General features: G+C 37.2%; 12 protein-coding genes across 12 annotated transcripts; 9 read left to right on the top strand and 3 right to left on the bottom strand.

The window, feature by feature from the left end:
• Nucleotides 1–493: 493 nt before the first annotated feature.
• B0P05DRAFT_562052 (velvet factor-domain-containing protein) lies at nucleotides 494–2398 on the top strand. Its single transcript, XM_051580548.1, has 7 exons — nucleotides 494–653; nucleotides 705–769; nucleotides 823–892; nucleotides 939–1084; nucleotides 1133–1217; nucleotides 1266–1421; nucleotides 1474–2398. The coding sequence occupies exons 1-7, from the start codon at nucleotides 577–579 to the stop codon at nucleotides 2180–2182; spliced, it is 1308 nt and encodes a 435-aa protein (XP_051430102.1). The 5' UTR covers nucleotides 494–576; the 3' UTR covers nucleotides 2183–2398.
• On the bottom strand, nucleotides 2345–3192 carry B0P05DRAFT_562056 (SUMO-conjugating enzyme ubc9). The gene is made up of 6 exons (XM_051580549.1): nucleotides 3110–3192; nucleotides 2951–3034; nucleotides 2858–2906; nucleotides 2683–2816; nucleotides 2553–2632; nucleotides 2345–2506 (listed from the first exon to the last, which is right to left on the bottom strand). Exons 1-6 carry the CDS (start codon nucleotides 3176–3178, stop codon nucleotides 2446–2448), a joined length of 477 nt encoding a protein of 158 aa, XP_051430103.1. The 5' UTR covers nucleotides 3179–3192; the 3' UTR covers nucleotides 2345–2445.
• Nucleotides 3193–3680: 488 nt separating this feature from the next.
• B0P05DRAFT_562064 (ATPase, F0 complex, subunit J) lies at nucleotides 3681–4327 on the bottom strand. Its single transcript, XM_051580550.1, has 3 exons — nucleotides 4035–4327; nucleotides 3947–3982; nucleotides 3681–3895 (listed from the first exon to the last, which is right to left on the bottom strand). Exons 1-3 carry the CDS (start codon nucleotides 4147–4149, stop codon nucleotides 3870–3872), a joined length of 177 nt encoding a protein of 58 aa, XP_051430104.1. The 5' UTR covers nucleotides 4150–4327; the 3' UTR covers nucleotides 3681–3869.
• A 661-nt stretch (nucleotides 4328–4988) lies between these two features.
• On the top strand, nucleotides 4989–5453 carry B0P05DRAFT_562068 (uncharacterized protein). Its single transcript, XM_051580551.1, has one exon. It carries the CDS (start codon nucleotides 5044–5046, stop codon nucleotides 5413–5415), a length of 372 nt encoding a protein of 123 aa, XP_051430105.1. The 5' UTR covers nucleotides 4989–5043; the 3' UTR covers nucleotides 5416–5453.
• A 1302-nt stretch (nucleotides 5454–6755) lies between these two features.
• Nucleotides 6756–9291, top strand: B0P05DRAFT_591761 (uncharacterized protein; the record flags this gene model as incomplete). The annotated part of the gene is made up of 5 exons (XM_051582935.1): nucleotides 6756–6918; nucleotides 6969–7452; nucleotides 7519–8826; nucleotides 8885–9182; nucleotides 9232–9291. 5 exons carry the CDS (start codon nucleotides 6756–6758, stop codon nucleotides 9289–9291), a joined length of 2313 nt encoding a protein of 770 aa, XP_051430106.1.
• A 321-nt stretch (nucleotides 9292–9612) lies between these two features.
• B0P05DRAFT_591762 (uncharacterized protein) lies at nucleotides 9613–10509 on the top strand (the record flags this gene model as incomplete). The annotated part of the gene is made up of 4 exons (XM_051582936.1): nucleotides 9613–9897; nucleotides 9942–10125; nucleotides 10169–10261; nucleotides 10307–10509. 4 exons carry the CDS (start codon nucleotides 9613–9615, stop codon nucleotides 10507–10509), a joined length of 765 nt encoding a protein of 254 aa, XP_051430107.1.
• A 48-nt stretch (nucleotides 10510–10557) lies between these two features.
• B0P05DRAFT_518400 (uncharacterized protein) lies at nucleotides 10558–13052 on the top strand. Its single transcript, XM_051575723.1, has 4 exons — nucleotides 10558–12027; nucleotides 12073–12242; nucleotides 12293–12625; nucleotides 12671–13052. The coding sequence occupies exons 1-4, from the start codon at nucleotides 10639–10641 to the stop codon at nucleotides 12843–12845; spliced, it is 2067 nt and encodes a 688-aa protein (XP_051430108.1). The 5' UTR covers nucleotides 10558–10638; the 3' UTR covers nucleotides 12846–13052.
• A 381-nt stretch (nucleotides 13053–13433) lies between these two features.
• On the top strand, nucleotides 13434–14498 carry B0P05DRAFT_310851 (uncharacterized protein). The gene is made up of 3 exons (XM_051573502.1): nucleotides 13434–13608; nucleotides 13652–14137; nucleotides 14198–14498. The coding sequence occupies exon 2, from the start codon at nucleotides 13663–13665 to the stop codon at nucleotides 14029–14031; it is 369 nt and encodes a 122-aa protein (XP_051430109.1). The 5' UTR covers nucleotides 13434–13608; nucleotides 13652–13662; the 3' UTR covers nucleotides 14032–14137; nucleotides 14198–14498.
• Nucleotides 14499–14739: 241 nt separating this feature from the next.
• B0P05DRAFT_581881 (HAD-superfamily hydrolase subfamily IA) lies at nucleotides 14740–15460 on the top strand (the record flags this gene model as incomplete). The annotated part of the gene is made up of 2 exons (XM_051582143.1): nucleotides 14740–14877; nucleotides 14918–15460. The coding sequence occupies 2 exons, from the start codon at nucleotides 14740–14742 to the stop codon at nucleotides 15458–15460; spliced, it is 681 nt and encodes a 226-aa protein (XP_051430110.1).
• Nucleotides 15461–15619: 159 nt separating this feature from the next.
• Nucleotides 15620–16440, top strand: B0P05DRAFT_562080 (YjeF N-terminal domain-containing protein). The gene is made up of 3 exons (XM_051580552.1): nucleotides 15620–15714; nucleotides 15756–15940; nucleotides 15991–16440. Exons 1-3 carry the CDS (start codon nucleotides 15669–15671, stop codon nucleotides 16393–16395), a joined length of 636 nt encoding a protein of 211 aa, XP_051430111.1. The 5' UTR covers nucleotides 15620–15668; the 3' UTR covers nucleotides 16396–16440.
• A 55-nt stretch (nucleotides 16441–16495) lies between these two features.
• Nucleotides 16496–18431, bottom strand: B0P05DRAFT_575575 (uncharacterized protein; the record flags this gene model as incomplete). Its single annotated transcript, XM_051581653.1, has 3 exons — nucleotides 16496–17619; nucleotides 17665–17714; nucleotides 17764–18431. The coding sequence occupies 3 exons, from the start codon at nucleotides 18429–18431 to the stop codon at nucleotides 16496–16498; spliced, it is 1842 nt and encodes a 613-aa protein (XP_051430112.1).
• A 1492-nt stretch (nucleotides 18432–19923) lies between these two features.
• B0P05DRAFT_581883 (ribosomal protein S25) lies at nucleotides 19924–20594 on the top strand (the record flags this gene model as incomplete). Its single annotated transcript, XM_051582144.1, has 3 exons — nucleotides 19924–19926; nucleotides 20212–20500; nucleotides 20548–20594. 3 exons carry the CDS (start codon nucleotides 19924–19926, stop codon nucleotides 20592–20594), a joined length of 339 nt encoding a protein of 112 aa, XP_051430113.1.
• Nucleotides 20595–20866: the final 272 nt, after the last annotated feature.

The raw sequence follows: 20866 nt of genomic DNA on the forward strand, positions 1-20866 counted from the left end.
TTTTTCCAGTAGTGCGCGCCCAAATAAAAATAAAAGAAGTGACCAAGAAAGGGTAATTTATTCTCCAAATTTGGGATTTATCTTTACTCTGACCCTGGACTTTTTGGTTCAGAATAGAGTTCTCTTCACAATTTACAAGTATGTACCATTTTTAGCATTGTTTTGCCTTATTATCGATTGCTAATCATGATCACAGGTTAAGATTGTTTGAGCAACAAGACGAATGTTTCGATAAGGGTGTAACTATGTCCTTGGACAATAACATATGTTACATTTGTATATTTAGAACACAAATACACAAAATCCGGGATATAAAGTCTTGGCAATTACTGGATAAAGAAAAATTATTTTTGATATTAAAAAAATCTAAATCCAAAAGTAAATAATTTCACTTAAAACAGTAATCATCGCATGCACCTTGCTGATTTATAAGAGAGACTGGGAAACATTGATATTTAGTCTCCTTTTTTTGGGTATTTAAATCTCTTTTTTTTTGCCTTTTTTATTATTTATTTCTCTTTTTTTTCTCTCTTTCTTTCCTTGCTTTACTGTATGCTATAGATCAAATTTATAAAAATGAGTTCAACAAACAGTCCAGGCGGATGTACCTATCGTTTTATTGAAAGCAGCCTTTCTAGTTCTTCAGACCAAATGTAAAAAGAAACACACAATGTATGGTTTTACAATTGCTAACTTATTTATAGACTTTATGACATTGAGATAAGACAACAGCCACAAAGAGCCAAAGTCAGCTTGATTAACGAAAGAGGTAATTTTTATTTTATGGGTATAGCCAATTCTAACTCAAATGACCCTTCTTAGACCGAAGACCCATTGAACCCCCACCCATTCTTCAACTTCACTGGCAAAATTGTTCAGAAGAAGAATTAAAGTAAATAACAACCATTGGCAACGGGAAAACTCATCATCCTATGTAGAAAACGTCTTCAGAGTCCTTTTTATTTTACTGTAGCCAATCTTGTTACTGTGCAAGATCCTGAAACTCCGTTATTACCTGCACAAGAGTATCTCTCGGGCACGACCGTGTCATCTCTTTATCGACTTCGAGATATTGATAATTCTGGTATGCATTGATCACAATGGTTCATTTTATACTTAAAATTTTTGTTAGATGGTGGCTTCTTTGTTTTTGGAGACCTTGCTGTAAAAAAAGAAGGCAAATTCAAATTAAGGTTCTCACTGTTTGAAATAGTCGAGTAAGTTGCTCTACTCTTAAACAATTGCATTCTAATTGATTTCATTAGTGGTCAAGTTAAAAATCGCAGGACCATTCTATCAAACACGTTTACTGTACATATACCAAAGCAATTCCCTGGTCCTATAGAAGCTACATTTCTCTCAAGAACGTTTTCTGATCAAGGTGTTAAGATGAGAATCAGAAAAGAGCACCGTCTTCAATCGTAAGTCTAGAAGCACTTGTTTAAATAACCCATTCTCATTGTTTGTCTATAGTCGAAAGAGAAAACCAGAGAGTACAGTCACTGATACTTCTGTCAACAACAACAGTAACAACAACAATGTGGCTATTACCAAAAAATATCGCTCCAAGCATATGAAGATGATTGTATCTTCAGAGTCCTCAGATGCAAATGGTACTTCAGACGTCTTTTTTGGAAGATGGCAAGCAACGAGTCGCATTACACCGCCACCAACACAAACACATCAGTACATGACAGAAGAAGACATGAAGAACAAACATCGATACCAACAAGCAGAAAGCCATGCTCAAGCTTTCCCAAGCCCAGAAAGCACCATCTACAATACAATGTCTACTTGTTCTTCGTCATCACCTACACCACGTTCTATGACTTATCAACGAGAATCTCCTTATCTCTATAGACCTGTGCCTATGCATTACTCTTCACCTCCCATGGCTGAATCTCCACTTTCTTCATCTATTCCACTACCTTCCGATCCATCCTTAGCCAAATATCATATGTGCTCTGACAGCCATCACTCACGTATGGAGCAATTACCTTCACCGCCTTCTTGTATCACTGATATGCACAGAACACAAGATTGGGGCACAAGACTACCTCCTCTAAGGGCTATTATGAATGGTTCTTCATCACTCTTCCCACTCTTGTTACCTCCTCCATCTACCATGGTTCGAATAGAACAGCCAGTATCATATGCTCAACGTCCTCATTATTACTGTTAAACAACCATTTTTCTTTTGTACATTTATCATTGACATTCCTTTCATTCTTATTTGCCCCCCTTTTTTTTCATTACAGCAACTTATATGATTCTTTTTTTCCCCTTTTCTTTTGTACAGCTTTCCTTTCAACAAATACAGTAACGAACAATATCTTAGAATGTATGTAGTGTATAGCTTTTATAAATATAAAATATGCCATTTTTAAAGAAAAAAGAATGACTACACATGGCCTGTGCGATAATTTGAAAAAAAAAAACCTTTTATTATGTTCTGTTTGCCAAAGCTTGCTCACGTACTCGTCGTTCGTATTCCTTCTTATCCTTTCTATGTATACAGATGAGTTTCCAAGACATAACTGTATATCGGTTACCTAAACAACATGTAAGCTTCTTGTTGAGCAGGACTTTCAGGGTTAGGATCATTCAACAAGTCTTGGACACCAAGGAGAATCTATTTTTTTTTTGTAAATGCCATTTCTTTAATGATCAAATGAACGTTACCTGCTTTACAGTAATAGCTGGCTTCCAACCTTCATCTTCATTCAAAATAGACAAACAAACAGTGCCGGAAGGATAGACATTGGGGTGAAATAGAGGAGGTGTAAACTTACACTTGGGTGGTTTACTGGGATAGTCTAGGCAAATATTAAAAACGAGGATGTATTACAGAACATACCTTCAGGAAAGATCATTGTGAGCTTGTAGGTAGCCTTCTCCCATGGTGTCTATAGAAAATAAATAAACAGAGCCAAGAAACAGCATGGCTTACATCGTCTTTTCCAGGGATACCGCACGTCCAGTTCATTAAATCAAGAGAATTGTCTGCATTCTTTCCTGGTCTTGCCCAAAAGCCCTAAAAAATAAAGAATAAAATTAATTATTTTAACAAAACTGTCTTTTGGTGTTATAATTTACAGTGTTTAGTTACATGAGGATGGTCTTTTCTCCATTGTTTACGCTCTTCCATCAAACGACTGCGAGAGATGCCTGAACTCATTTTTTTTTATTATTCTAAAGAAAGGAAAAAGAGAAAAAAAATTTTGTAACTGATCGTTTTTGTATCAAATTGAAACGCAGATGATGAGAGAATGTCTATTGTTATTCTTACCAGAGCCATTGTGTGAAAGAAAAACAGGCATTTGTTTAAGCTCATAGAAGCAGTTACTGTTTATCATGGTATATCTGCAGGAAAACATAAAATTTTTTTAAAGGCATTTCCCACTAAGGAAACTACAAAGCATTGATTCCAAAGAGAAGAGCATTGTCATTCAAGGAACAGTTCTATACAATTCTGCATAAAATATAGAGAAAATAAAACCTCAACCTTGCTACTAACATAGAAAAAAAGCATTTGAGAGCATACTTACAGTCTAATGTTGCTTTCAAGGTCAAAGTAAAAAAAAAAAAAAGGGCGTGAATGCTTTTCTATTTATGCATAGCTTTTCAGCAACTCAGTTAGCCAGACGACAAAGAACAATCCCAATGCTCAAGAAAACAAGGAAAGCCTATGCTCTTTCTCTTCCTTTAAACCTTCTTTTTCCTTCTTTCTTTCTCCTTCCTTCTATTTCTCTTATTGCCAGCCTGAAAAAAGAAAAAAGAAAAAGTCTTTTAATACACAATATTCGCGTGTACAATTGAGCGCGTTGTATTTATTGATTTTTTTACAAATTAATGTTGACCCAAACAATTTAGTGAGCCTTCTTACCAGAAGCCACTATAAACATTGTTAATTTACTTCTTTCTCAGAATATCAAAAACTACTTACAAGCAGGGTTTCTGGGATCGTTCTTGTATTCTTCGCCTATAGAGAAAAAAAAATAAACAATCTCGAATTAACTAATAATGAAACGTACTGTTGATCATGGCATTTTGAGCCTTGGCAACCAAGTAGAAAACGGCAACACCACCAGCAATGAAGGGGGCAGCAGGACGAAGAACAGGAGTAGACCACTTGCGCATACCAAACATCTTGAAAAATATAAACTTGTGTGGAGAAAAGAAAAAAAATAAACCTTGGCGGGACTTTGTATTTTTTGTACGTATTAGAACAGGGGCACACAGTTAGGTCGCAAAATAAAAAAAAAACAGAGCGACGAGGGCGGACATTGGAACGCATTTGCCCTACTGTTTGTTCACTCAAAAAAAAAAAAAAAAAAAAAAAGATGACGTCAAACCTGAATTCGAACGTCCTTATATCACACTAAGTAACATTGACCAAGTTTGTGACTTTTATTAGTGAATTTCTAAAATAGTTAACAGAAGTGCATTTGTCGAGAGCGCGTTAGAACTTAAAGTATATTCAAATAAACACTCAATTTCAAAGATCATTCAATTTTATTAAAAAATGTCCAGTAGTATTATTATGAAGTACTTACCTTTGCCTGCAAACACTGTAACTCATGCCATCGAGAACTGCAAGGAAGAGATTGAAAACTCTAAAGCAGTTTTTGCTGTCAAATGGGTTCACAGAAGACGTGTCACCAAGAAATACAAAGGATTATGTCTGCCACAGATCTAGAGAGAAGCAAGTAAGAGCTGGCATTGTGAAAGGCGGTGTCAGTGGCTAGACTAGAGACTTGCAAAAAGAAAGCAAGAAAATAAACTGCCTTGGACTTTTAAAAGTACTTTGCTTGAAAGATAGTCCAAACACTGTCGATTTTCAGTTCTTAAAGCAGCATAACCATGCAATTGGTCAGCTGGAAGATTTCTAACATCTTTCTCTGTCAAAAAGTACCAAATTGTTGATTGAGAATAAATTGCGGGATGGCTACAGAAAGAAAGGCGCCAGAGTTTCTATTCAGAGATTATATCCAAAAGGACTACCAACAAAATATTTCAAGATTGCTCTTGAATGTGGGCAGAATGGGCCCTGAAGAAAGAAGAAGAGAAATGCACTCTGAAGCCATTAACGATAATGTCTTGTCATTAATGGTGAGATTAGGAGAACTAGGATGTTACAGTGTTGCCCCCTTCACTACAGAAGAGGTAAGATACAATATTAACGTAAAGAATAATGTCATGAAAGGCTGTTCTTGTGCTGATTTTCAATGGAACCAAACATCTTGCAAGCATATATATCTCTTGAAACGCATCGAGCCTACCATTAGTATCTACCCAAGGCATGTAAAATCGTCAGGAATGCATTCGATAGTAACACTCGGATTATACTTGCAACTATTCTTGTTAGTAGTTCCCTCTCATGTACCTCAAATGGTTCAAATTGCTGCTGAATAACCTATAGAAGCTATTTCTTTGACTGCTTCTGGTTTAAGCTTTCAGCTTGTTTCCGATGGTTTTGAGAATGTGAAAGCAGCGTTCAATGCCTACTTAAATAATCTTCTCGAGTTGACTGCTGAATAAAGGGATCTTTTCAGATCGTGTCTTAGCCATCTAAATGGTGTTTTAATTCCCACTTCTGAACGCTCAATCTTGTCCAACTCTCATTTCACTACATAGCGTAGATAAATGTTTTTGTTTTTCTTCTAGTACTGGAACCGAAATTTTAACGCCACTGTAACATAAGAAGCATCTTGCATGCACGTTCGGGCTATGATATCAACAACAGGCTACAACAGCAGGCCACAACAGCTCTCAAGAGGTCAAGATGACTAAGGCGCCATTAGCTTTGCCCTAGGTTTTTTCAAAAATAACAGTCACAAGCTAATGTCATTTTTGTGGGATGTTTGCGAAAAGCCTATGTGACTAAGACTTCCTTTCCTACGTGCATGATAGAACATTTCATTGACAATTCTGGAGTTGCCTTGACTTACATAATCAACAAGACCCCTTCTTATGTTTAATTTAGCATAAACATTTCTATTCCGATATCATACAATGTACAATTACCTCAAGTACAAGTTTGACTCTTATTTGCATAGAAAGAAAACGCCACTAAATTTAAATTGAGGCAGATATAGTGTAATTTACATTGCTTATGTGGCGGTCTTGTCAGAATCGAAGCAGACAGAATGTTTTACATGATACAGCACCAAGTTGGTTTGTTTTGCAAACACTAACTTCATGGTAGATCCATTAGATATCAGGCTCAGACTCTTATTCAAATAAAGGCATAATGATTTCACTAGCTACAACTGGAACAAACGGACGATAAATGGGATCAGAATAAAGGGAAAGACAGCATCTTATGAAAGTCCGTCGATGGAAACTATAAGTAAATCATTGTTTGTTACGTCACAGATAGTCGATCGAATTAAAAACAATTATTTGAGTAAATGTCAAATAAGCATGCGTTTGCTTGGATATGACAGCTGCAGATAATAGACAAGGGCACTTTATCATCATAGCATGAAAAGATAGACACTTAAAATAAAAGATGCTCGGCTTGAGTTGTTTGATACCTCTTTGAGACTTTTTTTTTTTTTAAGACAAGCCACATAAATCCTCGAAAAGAAGCCCATTATAATTTTGACGTGGTTGATAATTTGTATTACCAGCGAATTCTTTCCTTTTATAAACTCCTTTTCAAAAAGATATTTTCTCTTTTCTTCTATACACTCATCGTTTCTTTCTCTCAAAACTTCTTACGCTAGTTTAAAGTTTAAACAGGAACAAATATGGAAAACACAAACGAAAAGCCGATTCAAAAGCAAGATCAAACTTCTAACGAAGAACAACAAAAGAAGCAAGTCCCGGCTCCTATTCCTGAGAAAAGTGCTTGGAACGTTCAAGTAACCGAGAAAACACCCGAAAAAACGGATGCTACCGTTGCTGGAGCTGGTAAGAGAAACGAATGCATTGTCCAGATAGGATATTGAAAAATTTTATAGACTGGCCTGCACCTAAGGAAGCTGCTGTAGAGCCCACTGAAGAGAGCAATGATAAAGAAAAACTTGCTCCCAAAGTAAAGAGCAAGGGTCAATGGAAGCCTTTCACTCCAACCATTGTTCATGCTTCTTCTGGCGGTCGTCGTCGCACTGGCAGACGCTCTAACACTAGCAGTAACAAAGATGCTAACAAAAAAACCAGCACTCGTAGAGGATCCAAGTCTAAAGAAGCCACTAAGCCCAACAATACTATTACTACTACTACTACTACTACTACTGCTACTACTACTAACACTACTACTGCAGCTCCTGCCAAAACTATAAGCAAACCTGAAGGCAAAAAAGACGAAGACAAGAAGTCTCCTATGAAATCTCGTTCTGCTCGTCCTCATCCCAAGAGCACTTACCTTTACCGTGGTCAACGCAAGATGCCTGCTTTCATCAATGTCGATGCTGACACTCTCAAGATGTACATCATGCAACAAATGTAAGTTGATGTCACGATCTATGCGAGATCTCGATCACTCACGGTTTGAGAAAAAATTTTCTATAGTGAATACTATTTTAGCATTGATAACCTGTGCAAGGATCTCTACTTGCGTCAACAAATGGACTCTAACGGTTTTGTTGACTTGAACTTCATTGCTAACTTCAACCGTGTTAAGGGTTTGTCTACTGACATCAACTTGATCCGTGAAGCCTTGGAAAACAGTCAATTGCTTGAACTCAAGCATGATAAGATCCGTAAGAGAGAAGGTTGGGAACCTTGGTTGATGCCTTCTGTTGTCCCCGGCCCCGCTCCTGTCAATGTGTCTGTGCCCAAGAACACTACCACTGCTGCTCAAATCGCCAAGCAAAACGCTCCTGCTCAACCTCATCAACCCACATTGGCTGCTTTGGCCGGTACTACCTTGTTACCCTCTGCTGTTCCCAAATTGAACGGTGAACGTCGTAAATCCACTTCTCCTCAACAAGCTGAACAAAAAGATGAAGATGATTTGTTTGATTTTGATGAGGATGATGATTGGACTGATGGTAGACGCACAGATACTGTCAAGAAGTACTACTTGTCAGACGAAGAAGACGAAGAGGATGAAGATCTTGACATGGACGATGAAACTGTTGCTCGTATCATGATTGTCACTCAACGCAAGTCAGATCGTACACATACCAACTACAACCGTGCCAAGATCAATGAAGATATTTCAGACATGATCAATGAAGGTCTTTATCAATATGAATCAGGTTTGCGTAGTACTGGTCAAACGACATCCAAGGTTGGTTCTGTTGGTAAGGATCAATTTGAGCAATTGAAGCACCGTGAACACCACCATGGCGAACAAGTAGGTGCTCAAATCTCTAGCACTACCATTCATGCCAAGCCTATCAAGAAGAATGAAAAGTCTACTCCTCGTTTCTACGCTATTCGTCCTGAATCTTTGCCTAGCTCTGCCTTCTTCGGTACCACCCCTACTCGTAAAGTCAACGATCAAGGCCATGTTGGCTGGGTTTTAAGTGATCAAGCCTACCACTACAACCCTAATGACTTGCTGGGTACTTCTTATGGTAAATCACCTATTCCTGACAGTATGCTTTCCAGTTCTATGGATATGGCACACTCATTTGGTAACTTCCAACATCCTAGCCACGAATTGTTGCGTGAAAAGGGTTTTGTTCAACACAAGTATTACAAGTACCATGCTAAGGCTTTGAGAGAACGTAAGCAATTGGGTGTTGGTCACTCTCAAGAAATGAACACTTTGTTCCGTTTCTGGTCTCACTTTTTGCGTGATCATTTCAACAAGCGTATGTATAACGAGTTTAAGCGTTTGGCTGTTGAAGATGCCAACCAAAACTACAGGTAAATAATTATATAGATATATAGATATATATGCAAAAGCGCTCATGTGTGAATGTAGATATGGTTTAGAATGTCTTTTCCGTTTCTACTCTTATGGTCTTGAAAAGAGATACCGCAAGGAACTCTTTGAAGATTTCCAGGAATTGACCTTGGCAGACTATGAAAGAGGTCATCTTTATGGTCTTGAGAAATTCTGGGCATACACTTACTACCGTAAAGACAAGAAGAAGAGAGAACTCAAGTTCGACGAGCAAGTTGCTCAATTGTTATCTAAATACAAGACCATCGAAGACTTTAGAAATGCAGAAGCACCCAAGACAGAAGCTGAAGAGACATATAAGGTTCCTCACCACGGTGTAAGTAAATGCACTTAAATAATTAGGAAATACTCAATGTTTATTATAGAAACCCAGAGGCAGTGTCAGTGGTCCTTCTAACGCTGCTGCTGCTACTTCCAATGCTTAAATCTCTTTATATATTATCTGTTTTTTTTAAAAAAAAACAAACAAAAACATCAAAAGCTTTCCCTTTTTTTTCTTTTTTTCTTAAAAAAAACAACAACACATAGAAAATCCTTTTTTTTTTAATTATATTTGTTCTTATTTCTTCATATTACTTATTTGCCCAAAAAAATACAATAAAGACAAAAAAAACTCCTCAAGAAATCATTACGCCACATTGATGTCTTTGCGTCGTTTTAATTTATTCGAAGTTTTTTTTTCTTCGTTCATGTTTATGCAACGTTCTTTTCTTTCTCTTGCTTTCAGGTCAAAATTATATCGCACCATGTCAAGCACTGCTCATACTGTTTCTATTGCCAGCCAAAAAGTAGTTGTTCAAGGCTGTTCTAATAAAGACGAATTTGATAGTGTTCTTGGCTTCCAACCTTTCAAAGAATGGTTGTCTGCCTTTGACAAACAACAACAAGAACGTCAAGAAGAGCTGGACGTGAAATCGATCGAGATTCAAAATATAGACTACTTTGGCACGGGAAAGATTGGATTTGTTAAATTTAAAGCAAACGTCACATTTAAGGACACAGGCAAAAGTGCACCAGGCATTGTATTTATGGTACGTAACATGCTGCATAATTTACACCCTCAAACTCAAGATAGCGAGGAGGTGCTGTCTCTATGTTGATCGTATTAAAGGCAAAGGGGGAGAAAGACAAGGTTATTCTGACTTTGCAACCGCGTATTCCTGTACCACATCTTAGTTTTCCTGAATTACCTGCAGGCATGTTGGACGGTTCCGGTAATTTTGCAGGTACTGCGGCCAAGGAAATCGAAGAAGAGACAGGTGAGGCTATTGTTTTTGTTGTCATTGCCTAATATATACATAGGTCTTGTTATTAAAGAAGACGAATTGGTCGACATGACTGAATTAGCATATGGCAAAGAATGGAAAGGAGTTTACACATCAGCTGGCGGATCAGGTACACCGAGCATTTTCTTTTTTAGATATTAAATCATTCTATTAGATGAGTTTTTGAGATTGTTTGCCTGTACAAAGCATATGGAAAAAGAAAAAATAAGTGAACTGGAAGGTAAATTAACTGGTCTTCGTGATCATGGAGAAAGCATTACGCTTAAACTAGCAAACTTGGAAGACGTTTGGAAACTGTCACCAGATACCAAGTTATTATCGAGCTTAGCTTTGTATGACCGACTTCAAATCAAATAAATCGAAGAAAACTTTCCTTTTTTAGGCTTGTTTACGTTTGTGTATACATGTATATCAAAAAACATAGTAAAAAAAAAAATAACAACAACAAACTTTCTTTTCTTTCTTTTTTCTTTATCTTTAATAATAATGGAAGACACCACACTAAATAATACCAAACAACAACAACGCGACTTCAGCTTCAAACCCCTTGATAGCATGGATACATTTGGTTCATATAAAGAAGAACCAATCTTGCAAAATCAAGTAAGGCAGACACTTATGTTAGTAGAAGACGACGATGTATCTTCCGAAGAAGAAGATCTGACAACGTTGGAGAAAAGCAAATCATCTTCACTTGATCAAACCAAAATTAATTCCATCCGTAAAAATCGACCTCTTCCCAAGGTTCCTGAGCGCGCAAAAAATAACAGCTCAACTACGGCGCTAAGAGACAGTCTGAAAGGCCAAACTAGACTCTCTGCCCAACAACTGTTTCAGCTGCTTAATAGCAAAGAAAAAGAAGATGAGGATGCAGATACAAGTGACGAAGATGAAGAATATGGTGGTGTATTTGCTTTCAAGACACAAATGCCATCACCTAAATTATCCGCCAAAGAGCAACTCACTCAATATTATCAAGAACATAATTACAAGTTAATGACGCCTGTTGAAGAAGTGGATGAAGAAGACCAACTGTTTAATGATATTTCTACGTCAAGCAATTCTGACGACGAAGACGAGGAAGCTGAGTCTATAATGCATCGATTGTCGGGATTGTCATTGGACCAAGCACCTAGTTTGACAAGTGGTAGAACAACGCCTTCTTTTGGGGAAATTTCACCTCGTCCCTCCATAGAAAATGGCTCTTCACAACGTCCATCATTAGAGAAGCTCGCACTTTGCTCAAATGCACCTCTTCTACCGAGCCAGCAATCAAATGAAGAAGATTCTTTATTATCGGATGTACAAAAGTTGGAGCGACTCAACAAGGCTTTAATGACACCTGTACTCTCATCCAGTCCACCTGCAAATCAGCTCTCACCGCCTCATATCCTTGAACCTCCTACTCCCTCTTCATCCTCTTCTTCATTGGCTTCTGTCAGTCTAACACACGATGTAAAGACATACCGTCGCATGGCTTCTAAGACACACGACCGTCATATCCAATTTACTTATGCCACCTATCTCATTCAATTGGTCAACTCGAATGACAACAAATTAGATGAAGACACACGTAAACGATTACAAGAAGAGGCAGAATATTGGATTGAGCGATTAGCCAAGTCTAATTATGCAGGTGCTCTTTATATTAAAGGCCAATGGCATCGCGACTTCAAATCTTCCAAATTTGTGGGCTCGCAGTACAAAAAAGTCAATCATACCAAAGCATTCAAATGCTTTCAACAAGCTGCAAAATATGGTTCTACAGAAGCTCATTATGAATTAGCTGAATATTGGATGGTGAGGAAAGAATACAAAAAGTCCATGTCAAGCTATCGATTTGCTGCTTCAAAAAACCATGTGCAATCACTTTATGTAAGTTCAACTCTATGTGTTATGCTCATACTGACTATAGTGTAGAAATTAGCCAATATCTTATTACGTGGCTTATTAAATCAAAAGAAAGACATTCAGCAAGGTGTTATCTTTCTAAGAAGAGCAGCAGATGCAAACAAGCCTGAAAGTGCTCAATCCGCTTTTGATTTGGCTTGTATATTTTCAAATGATTTAGAAAGTGTCGATCTAGAAAGGTAATTGTTTACACCCCCTTTTTAAGTTTAGTTTACTGATCTATTTGTAGAACCCCTGAAATTGAAGCCTTTATGACAGCTCAAAACTGTGCCTCTGCAGTCCATTATTTCAAAGAAGCAGATTATTATGGTATCGTCAATGCTACTTATCGCTTGGGTCATATCCATGAACAAGGCCACAATTATGTGAAGCCAGATACATGGGAAGCGTTCAAGTATTTCTCTAAAGCAGCTGAACGTAAACATGAAGGTGCCATGTTGGAATTATCAAGAATGTATCGAGATGGTATTATGGATTGCCTTAGTCCACGCCCTGAAATGGCCTATACATGGTGTCTCTCCGCAGCAAAGAACGGCAATGAAATAGCCGAATTTACATTAGGGTAAGCATCCAATGTTAAAACCTTTTTTTCTTACAAATGTTTTAGACTTTATTATGAGCGTGGTGTTGGTGTTTATCCAGATCAAGCCCAAGCCAATGAATGGTTTAGAAAAGCAGCTTCCAAAGGCTATATGCCAGCAAAAGAAAAACTTAGCCCTTCTTTAAGAAACCCTATAATGCAAGGTCAAAATCTGTTGGACAATTTTGGTATTGTCGCCTAAGTATCACAAAGAATGAAATTTCGATTGGTTGCAAAATTTATCTATACATACATCTCCCAACATGCACATATATACATATGCACATATGCACATATACACACTTAAATAGAATATATCTTTGATCCATTAATATATAATAAATGTTGACCATCATAAAATGTGTTATTCTTACTGCTACACTTTATGAGCAAGATTAGAATTCTAGAGCAAATCGTAAATAAAACAATGTATAATAAGATCATATTGATATTTATATTAGGTAATGAGAAAGAGCAAAGAATGGAAGGGAGATAAATGAGTCACATATATTAACTAAAGTGGATGATGAGACATATGCCAAGTCAAGGCATTGAAAAGCTGTACTTCAACAAGGAATATGCAGCCCACGTGATCGAGAAGCATACCAAACTGTGTCTGACCCAAAGAATAGCGACACTGAATATCGATTTTTCCTCTTTTCTGTATTATTTTGACAAGATTTATAGTGCTAATCGATTATGCTCTTGAGAGCTTGCTCAGAAAATCATTTATTGTTACACTCTAGTTGAATAAATTAGAGACTGTTTAATGTCATTTTCAAACAATAAAATTTGAATAACGAAATAAATATACATATACCTTTGCTTCTCACTATCAACACAATAGAATAGCAGTTCAAGCACATGTCTTGTTCTTTTCGACTGATAAAAAGAAAGACGAAAATGATTATCATTGTCTTGACATGTCCCTATTTGCTTTGTTAAACTCCAGAGAAATGTTTGGGGTAAGCACAAATAAATGTCGTGAACCATTAAACTAATTGTCAGTCATAAGAAATATGGTTTCATGCAAGCTCACTTTGACTTTAACAACTCTGTTTGTTTATTCCACTATTGCTTTTGCTGACATTTGGCTTACTCATATGGAGTGTGGAGGTTCCAAATCTATTGGAATCAGTCACTCAAGTGAAAAAGGATTAAGCGCATCATATTGGTCAAACGAAGAAAACAATGCTGATAGTACAGTATGTAGTTACGATGGTGTCATTTGCATAACACATGTTCAATACTGGGGAAATTGTGACGATATGAATTGGTTATTTCAAATTCAATATGAAAACACTTGGTCTAAAGGCATCACGCTTAATTTGAAAAACAAACCTGGAGCAGCTGTTAGTGCTTCAAAGCGGCTCAAGCCTAAGTTTTGATAGATACATATCTGAAAAAGAAACGTTTAAGGTTTTCGCCTGCATTTACTTTTTTCGAGCAATGGATTTTGATATATTTATGCAACCTTTTTATTGATTTTTAAATGTAGTTTCAGACTTGGCTATACTCTTTTTTCTTCTAATCTTACTGTTTCTTCTTTACCAGATACTATTTCTTCTTTAGCCCTCTTTCCAGTTATCTCATATAGTTCTCTTCTTCTAGGTAAAATTTAATTTTTGACCGATGGGGGATCTACGAAGGTTCATGAAGATGAAAAAAACAAAACTCAATCAGAAAATTTTGGAATGACCCAATGTAAGTCTGATCTAACCGAAATCAGGCAAGACCATCTCTAGGTACTTCTGATGAAAAGAAGGAGAAATCTGCATTCAAAGTTCATCGTACACTACATTCAGTACAAAATAGGCCTTTTTCTGTAGGTGTTGAGTTTAAATATATACTTTTCTACTCCATTATATATGCAAGGTAATTGCAAACAAATAATACTATGATACCTAGCACATTTGAAACCAACCAGATCAACTTTGAGCAGGAGGAGCGATAGATGCTTCATAAAAAGAAGGTGTAAAGCAATTCGTATTCCGACATTTTTTCACGCATGACGTTTTGAAAGTAAACTCCATTTTCAAGTGGAGCTAGAAACATGAGTTAAAGCATGTTGCATGATAAAATCGTCTGTCGTACTCATGTCACACTCCAATACAAAATACTACCGCGCAAAAGCATTTGTCTTTGACCTTGCTGGTACATTGATTGATACAACTCCTCTTGTCAATCGCTTCTGGAGACAGTTTGCTCTTGAGAACGGCGTTGATGGAGACAAGGTAAAGCATGTACCCATCTGTGGTCATCTAATCATCTTAGATCCTTGCTACTTCCCATGGCGTTCGTACGATCGAGACCATGGCCAAATGGACTCCTCATAGAGCAACAGAAGAGCATGCCCAAGACTTTGAACGAAAACTAGCCGAAGATTCGGACGGTGTGAGTCTCTTGCCTGGTGTGTCTACCTTATTACAGAAACTTCCGCATGGCAAATGGGCTATTTGTACTGCTGGCAATAGCTATATGGCAAAAAAGCGTCTAGAACAATGTGATATAGACCTACCTGAAGTCCTTGTTTGTGGAGATATGGTATCGCATGGTAAGCCTCATCCAGAGCCATATCTCAAAGCCATTGAAAAACTGGGGTTTAAACCAGAAGAAGTGATTATTTTCGAAGACGCACCTGCTGGTGTCAAGTCCGCAAAAGCAGCTGGAGCACAAGTCATTGCTTGTAAAACAACACATAGTCTGGAACAACTCAAGGAAGCAGGCGCACACGAAGTGATTGAGTTGTTAACAGACATTGATTTTGTCACTCTTCCTGACGCTTCTTTTGAAGTACAAGTCAAAAACACACTTTAGCTTTCTTTTTGGCATGGTTTCACGTCATGCATTTTTAAATTTTCGACTTGCTACATGAAGTCATTATTACTCTCTCTTTATTTTTTTCTTCTTGTTTACTTATCCATATGGCCTATAAGGTAGTGAAAGATAATAAAGCAATCGTTTTCTAATAAAAATAAAAAAGTGTGTCTCACAAAAGGTTGCTCAAGCTATTGACGCAGAGCTCATGTCAAGTTCAGGAGGTTTCTCGATTGACCAACTGATGGAATTAGGTAAAAGAGAAACCATAAAGCATACGCTTATCATTCAATAGCTGGTTTAAGTGTGGCTCAAGCAGTACAAAAATCATTTGATAATCAAAAAAGCCCTCATGTTCTCGTCTGTGTTGGCCCAGGAAACAATGGAGGTGATGGTCTAGTGGCTGCAAGACATTTGTGCCATTTCGGTTTTAAGCCCAGCCTCTATTATCCCAAGCAACCTGAAAAAGATCTCTATCAGGTAAGTTCATATAAATGCGTCTGATGATAAATGAACCATATGTTTTGTAGCGTCTCTTAGTTCAATGTAAAAATCTACAAGTACCTGTCTATAAAGAAACATCAGACGACTTGATTCAAAAGTCAGATATCATTCTAGACGCCTTATTTGGCTTTAGCTTCAAAGGTGAAGTTCGTGATCCTTATAAAGAAATTATCCAAATCTTTGAAAAGATATCAAAGCCTATTGTATCTGTTGATATTCCCTCTGGTTGGGATGTGGAAGAGGGTCCTACTGAATTCGTCAAATTTCAACCCGAAATCATGATTTCCTTGACAGCACCCAAGCCTTGCATAAAACACTTTAAGGGCAAGACTCACTTTTTGGGAGGCCGATTTGTTCCTCCTGCATTAGCTAAAAAATTTGATTTTGAAGTACCTAGCTACCCAGGCGTGGATCAAGTAGTTGAATTGTAAATGACTGAAACGAATAAAATTTTTTATTCAGTGGAATAAATATGAATGATTATTTACAGAGTAGAAAAAAAGAGGAGGGATGAGGGGAATTCGAGGGATTTTAGATGTTGGCAATGCGTAAGTTCTTGGGTGGTGGATTAACCATTTTTTTGAAATTTCTTTCAATATGCGAAATATGTTTGTTCTGTTGGAATGATATTTGTTCTTTCAAGACTTGACCCACACGGGTCATACGCTGAGGTTGTCTCAAGAGTGATCCAGCCACGCGACAATACGTTTGTAGAGTTTGGAGACTAGAAGGACTAGAAGAATTGCGGGATTTCTTAGAGACACTTAATTGCTTCTTGTTGAGGGCGCTTTCTTGTTGTAACTTCAAACCTTTGTCAAATAGCTTATGGCCGCATTTGTGTTCTCTGTCGTTTACACATTGTTTGAATCGTTCAAAAATAGCGTTGTGTGATATACCACGAGCACGTTGGAAGATATAGTTGCTAAAGCATTCTTGAAGCATAAGTTTCATTAGCGTTTCGTCTGTCAGTTCTTGTTCATTTTGTTCTTCTTTTTCGTCTTTGACGGGTTGTTTGCCCTTGATGTCTTCAATGTGGAGTGATTGCATGCCGGCTTTTAGGTCATCCAAATCGTCATTACCACGAAGTGTTTCTTCGTCTTCAGCGCGAGTTAATTGACGCTTGAGTTCCATATTTTCGGTGAATTCCTTCGCAATCGAATTGACATATTCTAAAGAAAGTGTATGACGAAGCACAATGGACATAAGAGCAGGAGCCAAAAGAGGGTAGTTAGCGAAAAGTTCTTTGGATAGTTCTCTTTGGTATTCTTCCGTTGTAGTAGGACGGCCCTTTTCACCAAGAACTTGGTGAATATCCCAGTCAGGCATGACAGCATGATTGAGGAAGAAAGCATTCATTGAATCAGACATAGGCTGTTGAGGTTGTGGAGGCGATTGGTCAAACAAGCTAACATCGTAAAAGTCGTTGAGTTGGAATTGGAACATGGAGGGAACAGCGTCAGGCGAATGATGACCTTCTGAGCCAGAAGAAGATGCATTTGATTCATCACCAGAAGAAGAGGGCGGCGTGATGGGTTGATTCAAGACTTGCTTCATGATATCTTCATTGGCTTTACGAAGTTTTGTGTTTTCTTCTTTTAGTGCTTGAATTGTCTTTTCTTGTTGCTCAACCTTTTCTTCTAGTTGAGTAATGTATTCTATTGAAATATCAGTACGTTGTTTATTTATTGCATTTTACTTACCCTTTCTTCTCACTCTAAAGTTGCGAGCAGAAATCTTGTTTCGAAGTTGTCTGATTCAATTTAGTATAGGTATATAAAAGGCTAAAAAAAAGGATATACCTTCGTTCTTTTGATGTCATTTGCTTTAGATTAGAAGAAGAGGAGGAACTTGTGTTAGGGAAGAGTTCTTCGTCAGGTTCTTCATCAGACACTTCTTCAGCGCTGCTTGTAGGTTGTACATTATTGGTAGTATTAGGCGTCTTTTTCATTTTTTTGTTGAAACTTTGAGGTGACTCAGTTACAAAAATAGGTTCTCTGTGCTTGACTTTTTTAGTAGACGGTAATTTCTTTTTACTATCCTTGTTTTTCTCTGAGGCAGGCGTAAAAGTCACGAAATTATCTTTGCCTTGTACAATCGAAATTGGCTGCTGAAAAACGGCGCTGATTTCCTCTTCTGAAAGTTTGGGAATCGGCCCGTTTGTCTTACTGGCATCGATTTTTCCGAGCTTTTCAGCCACCTGATTGACTTGTTCTGGACTCAATTTTTTCGGTCCTTGTTGCTGTGGTATTTGTTGAAAAAGCTGTTCGTTATTCATCGTGGGGTCAAACGTGCTGTGTTGCATTGTGTTGTCTTGTTGTAAGAGGTATTGAAGGATATCAACACCTACATTGCTGTTATTTGGTGGTATAGTGGGTTGATTGTTTTGTTCTGGTAAAGAGGCAATGCGAACTAGAGAGTCAATAATATCATTATCGTCATTTAACCAGTCAAAGTCCATTGATTCCATTTTAGTAATTGTTCGAGAAGAAAGGAGGAGAGAAAGAAGATAACAAGAATCTTGCTTATTAAAATGGCTAATTTGGCGCAACAAAGTGACTCTGTTTTTGGACCTATGCAAGAGGTCTAAACGGTTTCCTTTTTCGAGACATACGTAAGACACTTGCTTTTTTAAGGACCAAGATCAGGTTTAGACACCGCTTGTTCCTTTTGTCATATTCCTTTGTTTAGAAACAAATACAGTGAATCACTTCACTTGATCGTGTAACAAGAACAGAGTAGAAGCATGATTTACTTGCAAAAGATACATTGATATGGAGTTGAAAAAACCAATTTATTTCCAGTAAAACCTAACTAAGAAATAGTATGATTCATTCCATCAATCCAGTACCACTTATCGAGTATCATAGCTTTAGTTAAATTCAACGAGATTTAGCAGATGCCTTTCTTCTTTTTTTTTTTTTTAGTGTCCAACCGAAAAGGCATTACCGATAGAACATTGAAACCCTACATATATGTATTATCAATTTGACAGCTTAATGTAGTTGAAATAACGCAACGAAAACAAGATTACTGCCCTGAACAAAAAGGAATAAAAGTAACAGCAAAGAAAGAAAGTTATCTGATCTACCTTTTATCATATATATATATATATATATATATATATATATATATATATATATACCAAGGCTTGTACTACAGATTCTTTTTAAAGAATTGACCTTGTCGTTTGTTACACAGAAAAAGCTTTTTCTCTGTCATCTAAATATAAAACATCTGTAGTATATTTTATTTAAATTCTATTTCAGAGAAACAATGTAAATGTACCATAGGCAGCATATAAATTCAAATATAAAATGGATAGCCGCATGAGTCAGCTTATGATTGTAAAGCACAGATATCAACATGTCTCTAAGATGGTGTACAAAAAGGCGATCTACTAGTAGCATCTGGTCGAATAATACACCCAGCATCAACTATGTTATGTGTATTTGGTGTAGGAGATCCCCAAGTCATTGAAACAGCACATATGAGGGCTATAAGGGACATAGCAATTTTATTCTTCTTCATCGTCATTTTCTTTTAGAGAGATACAATAAGAAAATACTGGCCATTTTATAGTTGTATAGCAGCCGAATTGAAGGGCAACATGTTTACCACTTGTCATGCCGTCTTGCATATCCCATTGCCGTTGTATAGACTACACTATCAAGACGAACTTAGTCATGCTCATTATCTGTTTATTTTTTTCAAGCATCTTGTAACTATTTCTCTGGCAATAAACAGCAAAGACATTGTTTCTTTTTTTTTTTATTATTATTATTTAATAAAAATGGGTTGTTTGATCTGATAAGACAATGGATTGGCTTGGTCAAAATACAAAAAATAATAATTTCAGGGCTACTACTGAGCTCACTAAATTAATCCGGACCGCACTACTGATTTTTAGTATGAAGAAGAAGAGCTCCGAACACCCTTACAAGAAGAAGCATTCAGCCAGCATGGTCTTGTTTCCCCCTCTCATCCAATATGGTTCGTAAATCCATCCATACGTGCAAGCAATACTCTCAATCTCGACATGATTACTATAACAATGAATGCTATGAGGAATATACAGCAAGATAAAAATGGATATACATTGACGAAAATTGAAGAAGATCCATCCATCCATCCATCCATCCATCCTATGCATCGATAGCCCTTAATAGCACTTTGTTTTGATTCAACGAGAAAGAGAGAGAATGCACACATCCATCATATCAGAGAAAAAAAACTAACTTGATCCATAGGCTAAAAAGGACGTTGCCGCTAAGCCTAGCTCCTCATCTGGTGGAAAGAAGGCCAAGAAGAAGTGGTCTGCTAAGAAGGTCAAGGACAAGGCCAACAACTTGGTCATCCTCGACAAGCCCACCTATGAACGTTTGTTCAAGGAAGTTCCTACTTACAAGCTCATCTCTCAATCTGTCTTGGTTGACCGTCTCAAGTTGAACGGTTCTTTGGCTCGTATTGCTATCCGTGAACTTGAAGCTCAAGGTTTGATTAAGCCTATCTCTCGTCACCACGCCCAAATCATCTACAGTAAGTTTTTTTTCTCCCTTGTATATAGTGTCTAATGTGTCTTATAGCCCGTGCTACTGGTGATGAAAAGAAGGCTGTTGCTGATGAAGAATAAATTATCCTTGAATAAATGCCCTTTTAACACGTGTGTGTATGTAGACTGAAAAATACCTCATTGATAAAAAGGAATTGCATGATATGTATATATATGTGTGTGTGTGTGTGTGTGTGTGACGTATATTGTGTCGTCTTTTGTTTATTTTAGCCCTTCATTTCTCTCTCTTTCTTCTTAACTTTATATGGCAGGAAAAACAAAGGCACCAGACGAGGAGAATAGCCTTTGTATAGACACACAACCAACCTATGGTACTGTAGGACCAAACAGTG

This window comes from Gilbertella persicaria (genome assembly GCF_025201335.1).
Source record: "Gilbertella persicaria strain CBS 190.32 chromosome Unknown B0P05scaffold_63, whole genome shotgun sequence".
Taxonomy (NCBI): domain Eukaryota; kingdom Fungi; phylum Mucoromycota; class Mucoromycetes; order Mucorales; family Choanephoraceae; genus Gilbertella; species Gilbertella persicaria.